The sequence below is a fragment of the Mirounga angustirostris genome, unplaced genomic scaffold (genome assembly GCF_029215605.1).
Source record: "Mirounga angustirostris isolate CCGP_5_RB_7025 unplaced genomic scaffold, mMirAng1.0.hap1 SCAF_13, whole genome shotgun sequence".
NCBI lineage: Eukaryota > Metazoa > Chordata > Mammalia > Carnivora > Phocidae > Mirounga > Mirounga angustirostris.
This window is the reverse complement of record NW_026991721.1, coordinates 198144-204892: the sequence shown is the minus strand read 5'-3', so window position 1 is coordinate 204892 and position 6749 is coordinate 198144. Positions and strand designations below refer to the sequence as shown.

Genomic DNA, 6749 nt, shown 5'->3' with positions numbered 1-6749 from the left:
TATCTTTGTCTGACTGACTTATTTTGCTTAGAATTATACTTTCTAGCTCCATTCATGTAGTTGCAAATGGCAAGATTTCATTCTTTTTGATGGCTGAGCTTTTTATCAATAGTTCATTTTTGCCTCCAGTGACATGTCTAGTAAGAAGTTGCTAGAGATGAGGTCACAGAGGCTGCTGCCTATGTTCTCCTCTAGGATTTTGATGGTTCCTGTCTCACATTTAGGTCTTTCAGCCGTTTTGAATTTATTTCCCATAAACCCAAGTTTAAATATTCTGTAACCACATTTAAAAAAAGCAAATGGAAATTTATTTTAATGATCTATTTTATTTGAGCCAATAAATTCAAAATATCTCAACATATAATCAGTAAAAAATATTATCAATGAAATACATTATATCTTATCAGATTTTTTTTTCTCATCAACCCTTCAAAATGATGGGTGTTTTATACTTACTGCACTTTTCCATTGGAACTCACTCATGGCCACAGTCAGGCCATGGACACAGCCAGCCTGGAGCCCTCAAAGGAGTGGGGGCCAGCCAGGAGGACCACTGGAGGGGCAGTGAGGAGAATAGGGTCACCAGGTATGGCCACACAACAGGACAGGGAGGAGGCACTGGGGGCCTGGAAACTCCAGGGGAGACAGGGGACAGACCCTGGCCTGGGGCCACAAGAGCAGAGCAGGAGGGACTGGAGGGATTGGACATTGCACAAGGACTGGAAGAGGAGCCAGGCCTCCCTAGGCATGCTTTCTGGTGTGTGAAGGGGCGGGCACAACCATCACGGCAACTCCAACACCGGGCCTGCTTTACCTCAGGTGGAACATTTCTCTTGCTCTGAGGACCCCATCTTTCCATGGGGGTGGATTGTGGTGAAAAAGGAAATATTGTAATTTCCAGAAGGAACTGGGGTGGGGCAAGCCCCTTCTGAGAGCTGACTTCCTCCCTGTGTGCTTTCTCTTGACCCTTCCCCCCAAGATCCTTGGCTGTAGGTGACCTGATGGGGGCAGGAGGGAGGGAGGAAAGGTGTGGGTGCACAAATACGCCGGCCCTGTGCTCCCAGCTGCTGCCCCATGGCCTGGAGCCTCCTGCCTCCCAGCACAGCCGGCTCCTCCCGACACGGAGCCCCCCGTGGAGGCTCCCGGGGACCCTTGAGAGATGCTGGAGGCTCCTTCTGGAACAGGTACACAGACTGCGGCGTCCTGACCTGCAAGCACAAAACACCGCCCCTGTCCCGCCCCTTACCCCCAGCATGGACTTCAGAGCCAGCGAAGGTCTACAGATTCCAGACAGGAGGCCTGTGACCCCTGTGGTGTGGGCTTTTGGGTGTAGGAAGCTCTCTCTGGGGGCTGCAGTGTGGAGTCTGGCTGAGGGCCTGAGGGGCCTGCATGTGGGCGGTGAGGGCCTGCAGCAGGCTTGTGCCTGGGATGGGGGCAAAGGTGGGGAGACTCACCTGCCAGGAAAAGTCCTCAGGCCCCACCCTCAGCCCTGAACGAGGAGCTGGGGAAGCTGAGGCAGGAAGCCTTCCTGAGGCTACAAGCCCCCCTGAGACCTCAGCCCTCCCACCCGCCCGCACTGGTGTAACCTGACACTCAACAGTTGGTTCCTCCCTCCTACTCCCAGCCAATTCCCAATTTCCCTGAACACCAAAAAAGGAATCTTTGGAGAAATCGAAACTACTGGGGAGGGGAGGGCCCAGAGCACGATCCGGCATCCACATCCACACCGCAGGTGCTCCATCTCCCACCATGAGCCACAACTCCCAGCACTTCTTCCTGGGCGCCCCCCACGGCGTCCCCCCGACCTACGAGATGCTCAAGGAGGAGCACGAGGTGGCTGTACTCGGGGCGCCCCAGAGCTCGGCTCCCGTGACGACCACTGTGATCAACATCCGTAGTGAGACAGCCGTGCCCGACCACATCGTCTGGTCCCTGTTCAACACCATCTTCATGAACTGGTGCTGCCTGGGCTTCGTGGCCTTCGCCTACTCCGTGAAGGTGAGGGGGTGTGGGGAGGGACTCTCCCAGAAGGTGCAGTGAGCCTGCGGAGGTCCGCCTGCCCACAGGCCATGTGGGGTGTGGGGAGCCCTTGTGTGTGTGTGTGTGTGTGTGTGTGTGTGTGTGGAGTGAAGCTGCAGGAGGGGCCGGGGTTGGCCATGAGCAGCCTTTGTCCCCAAGATTCCAAGGACGTCCCCTACTGACCAATACTAGAAATTACATCCCTCAGATGCACGTGTGGCTCCGAGGCTCGCCCAGAAAGAACAAAGGAACTCACAGGAAACTGCCTCCCGGTGGGGTGTGAGGCCAGTGAAGGGGCCAAAGCAGGGGGAGGACAAGGCCTGGGGTCTCCTGAGAGGCTGAGGAAAGAGATGCAGGCCCCAGGAGGGAGGGGCCCACGGGGCACTGTCCTGCTCAGGCTCCAGGGAATGGGGAGGGTGAAGGGCAGGTGGAGACTGCCCTGGGCAGGGACCAGCCAGGGGGGCACCTGAGTCCCAGGCTCTCACCGGGACCTGGGCCTGATCGCACGCTCCATCTCTTCTCCCCAGTCTAGGGACCGGAAGATGGTGGGTGACACGACTGGGGCCCAGACTTATGCCTCCACCGCCAAGTGCCTGAACATCTGGGCCCTGGTCTTGGGCCTCCTTCTGACCATCACGTTCATCATTGTTTTGGCCACTGGATCACTGATGATTTCCCAAACAATTTCAGAGATGATAAAATATTATGGAGGGTACTAGTAGCTGCCCGTGGCCTGAGGCTGTCACCTCTGTCACAGCGTTTTATGTACATGTCAGTCTGCCATTGTAGTCAATAAAGCACTTTTGCGTGATGGTGCTGTCTTTTCACCTGGGGAGGGGCCCTTTGAGATTCCCCACCCCGCCCCTGAGCCCACATCGTCCCTCACTGCCCACCTGTACCCTGCTCTGTGTTATGCGTGTGGTGGGTGGGCTTGTCCTGAGGCCTTGCATGTATCTGGCCTCCAGCTGGGGCAACACACGGAGGATGGTTTCAGGGAGAGGTCCCTCCTTCCCAGAGGTCTGAGCCTTGACCAAATGGGTTCATTTGGAGAAGGGTGGCACTGGGTCCAGAATGTTTTTAGCTTCCAAGGAGCCCACTGGCTGGGGAGAGTTGCAGGGCACCTAATCCAGGGGGTCCACAGTCCTCCTCTGGAGCTGTGTAGTTCCAGTTTTCCTTGCTCTTCCAATATGGGTGTACCCTTGCCATGAGTGGAAATCCTTCTGCCATGGCCTCCATATTGTGGGCACTGTGGATGCCCCAAGGCAGACCCTGCCCACAACCAGCTGGACAGGTGAGGTGTGAGGTGGGATGGTAATGCTCCCCCCGGTCCTCCCCTGTACGCTGGGACCCAAGCTGTGGTTCACCTACACCCCATCCCTGCCCAGAACCACAGCGTCCTAACTCAAGGACGCACCAGGGGGCTTGCGGTACCCTGGGTGGAGGAGGGGACGCTGGCGGATCCGCCCCTGGGCGCCGGGGAGGGACTTGCTCTAGGCCGCGAAGGGGCCGGTCGGGTCAGAAGAGGGCGATCCCCGTGCTCCCCAACCCCAGCCGGAGGGGCAGGGCAGCTCCTCTCCTCCCGGAGCTGCCAGACCGGCTTCTGCCGAGGAACACGTGCGCCCTCCCTACCCTCGTTCCCCACTCTGGACCGACCCCGGGCCTCTCAGGAGTCCTGCCCGTCCGTGTACCTCCTGGGATCACTCCACACGAAGCCGTCTGAGAATATTCTTCCCCAAGGGCTTTTGGAAAAGACTCGGATGCGCCTGCCTCCCCTGGCGCCTGCCGGCTCATCTCCCCCTCCCCTCCCCGGCTGGCCCACCCCCCTCAGCCCCGCCCAGCTCCCGGGCGCCTTGGCCACTAGGGAACCAGAGCCTGTCGTGGGGCTCTGAGGACCGCGGCTGCTCGCGGCGCCCCCCTTCCCGCGCGTCCCTCCAGCGTCCCCTCCTCTAAGACGCGCCTTCCCTGGGGCGGTCCCGCTGCTGCTCACCCTCCTGGGACCCCGGGGATGGGATATTTTTAAGGCTGCCCCTGCTTGTGGAGGGGAGAGCGAGGGGCAGGAGCTCATCCTTGAGCAGTTTTCCACCACGTGGCTGATAAAGTAGACGTCCCGTCACGTGCAAAGTCCACTGTCCCACAAAATCAATGAATAAATTGTCAAAATCAATTTTTTAAAATTGTGGTGAAGCATATATAACATAAAATGTACCTTATTTTAAGTTCTAAATTTTAACCTTATGTAAGTATACAACTAAGTTTCTTCACCTATAAGCTAATTATCCAAAATGTAGGGTGAACGTGGGAGGAAGGATAATGGTAGAATCAGCAGAAACAGACTCTGAGAGATTTATCTGCTACCCTTCTACGTTTTGGTGTTTTTCTGCTTTCCACTCATCCGCTGGTGCTAGGAGAGCTGGAGCCCACACTGCCCCAGCACCCGTCTGCGATCTTCACCTCCACCCAGGATCCAGAGCAAGATTTCAGCTGTCAGCTCTAGGAGCTCAGGGGAGAAGAGCAAGCTCATGCTAATGCCACATGGTGTGCAGGATTAAAATGCTTCCACAGTGTCCAATTACATCAGTTCATCTGGAGCACAGGGGAGAGAATCTAGGAGCCAGCTTCATATCAAGGCCCAAACAAAATGGGAAATAACTCAGATTTTAGCAGTCCCTGAGGAAATGTAAGTAAAATGTGCCTGTGCTCTTCTTGTAGATGGAAATGTGAGAAGGCCCAGACATTGCCTTTCTCCAAATTACTGCTCAGTGCCTGTGGACCATCATCCCCATGGGGCCCTTCTTCAGATTGGGTCCAAATCCCATCAGGCAGGGGGCTGGAACTCCTCCAGCCCTTCAGAGTTGGATTAATTCAAATGTGGACCCTCGTTTCTTTCACACCTGGCCAGAACCACTGTGTCTACTACCACAATACAAGCCCTTTCTGCACTAAATGCAGCCTGATGCAGACCTCCCCTGCCCATGAGCACCATTCCCTGGTCCTCAGTTCGGGCACTTAAGGGTTGGGCACTCCAGGCATGAAGGTGGGGATGAGAGCAGAGCCTGGGAGGCTGCTGTGAGGCCTGGATCGTCCCCATGCTTGTCCCTTGGGCCTTTCTCAGGCCCACGTCCGTCCTGTCTGAGGCATGAAGGGTCCCCCAGCTGCTCCTGCCCCAGCCCCAGTCGGGGGCCCGAGTGTAGCCCATGCTTTGGCTGTGCAGTAAACTGTTCCCTTAACCTAGCCATTCCTCAGAAGTTGTCCTGTGGGCCTCAGTGGCTTTCCTACCTGGAAACATCTCAGAAACCATGTGGTTTTTCTGCTGATTTAGGGTTAGTTGATCTATATACCAGTCAGTGCGGACTGATGGGAAAAAGGAAAAATATTCCTCAAACCAAAGTTTAAAATGTCACATAATAAAACTCTTTGTCTTTAGAAAACCCTTTCTGTTAGCCCTCATCATGTTATTTTTGACTGATTCTCCACCATACTTCCAGAGTACAAGCTTCAGCCAACATGAAGGACAGAGTGGTCTTGAGCAGGTTGTCTTGACCCCATCCAAGCATACCTGGAGGTGCCATTGTAGGATGCAAATGACATTAGCAGAGAGCATCCTCCAAGAACCAAGCAGCACATCTTACAGGATGCTAGTCAGTGCCCAGGGTCCCCCAGGGGCCCAAGGACACACCTGCAGAAACAGTGACGGAAGCCTGGTCACGTGCACCTCGGCCCCAGGCTGGTGTCATTCCTGATGGGATGTGGAGCAAAGAATGGACCCACTCTGGAGAGAGAAAATGTTGACAGAGGTTTACCCAACAAAGTGGCATTCATTCCATAATGACCAGCCATGGCGATGGCAGGGCCATGGGACACCAGTGCTCGAGGGAGCTGGTGAACAGTTGGCCTGGGCCTCACAGTCTGTGCGCCTTATCAGGTGCTCTGTCCTGGACATCAGGCCTGGCTACAGGACATGTTTTGGCCAATGGAAAATCAACAAATGTGAAGTGAGCAGTGTTCTGAAAATGTTTATATATGGGGTTTGCCCTCTTGCAACTCTGCTGTAGCCAAAAACATGTTTTAGGAAGGTGGCTTGCCCCTAGGCAGCACCCACACAAAGGCAAAGCCCTGACCACTGACCCACAACACAGCATGCCAGAAGTGCAGGCTTGTCTTCCTGTGCAACAGAGGCTTTTGTTAAGCAGCATTATTTTGCAATAGCTCGCCAAAACCATGTTTAAAAAAAGAAGCTAAGGGGTAGCTGGGGGGCTCAATTGGTGAAGCGTCTGCCTTCGGCTCAGGTCATAATCCCAGGGTCCTGGGATCCAGCTGCACGTCGGGCTCCCTGCTTCTCCCTCTGCCGCTCCCCCTGCTTGTACTCTCTCTCTGTCACTCAAATAAATAAATAAAATCTTTAAAAAAATAGAAGCTAGGATGAAACAGTAAATAAAATGTGAAAAATTAGAACATAAGGAATATAATCCAAAAATATCAATAATTATATTAAATGTGAGTTGATGAAGTACCCCATTTAAAAGTCTAAATAAGTAACTTTAACACCTATACATTGAAAGAAGAACACAACAAGAAATTAAATTAAAGAAATTAAAACATAATCACAGTGTAAATATTTAACACAAATCCCTCAGGGCTGATAAAACCAATTTGATAGGAAAAAAAAAAAAACACATGTAAAAGTTCAGTAATATTATCTCACATCTGAACAAAACAATAAGATAATTGAC

General features: G+C 53.5%; 1 protein-coding gene across 1 annotated transcript; it reads left to right on the top strand.

Moving 5' to 3' along the window:
* The first annotated feature begins 1559 nt into the window (after positions 1-1559).
* LOC135362268 (interferon-induced transmembrane protein 3-like) lies at positions 1560-2830 on the top strand. The gene is made up of 2 exons (XM_064575909.1): positions 1560-1998; positions 2547-2830. The coding sequence occupies exons 1-2, from the start codon at positions 1750-1752 to the stop codon at positions 2736-2738; spliced, it is 441 nt and encodes a 146-aa protein (XP_064431979.1). The 5' UTR covers positions 1560-1749; the 3' UTR covers positions 2739-2830.
* The last annotated feature ends 3919 nt before the right edge of the window (positions 2831-6749 follow it).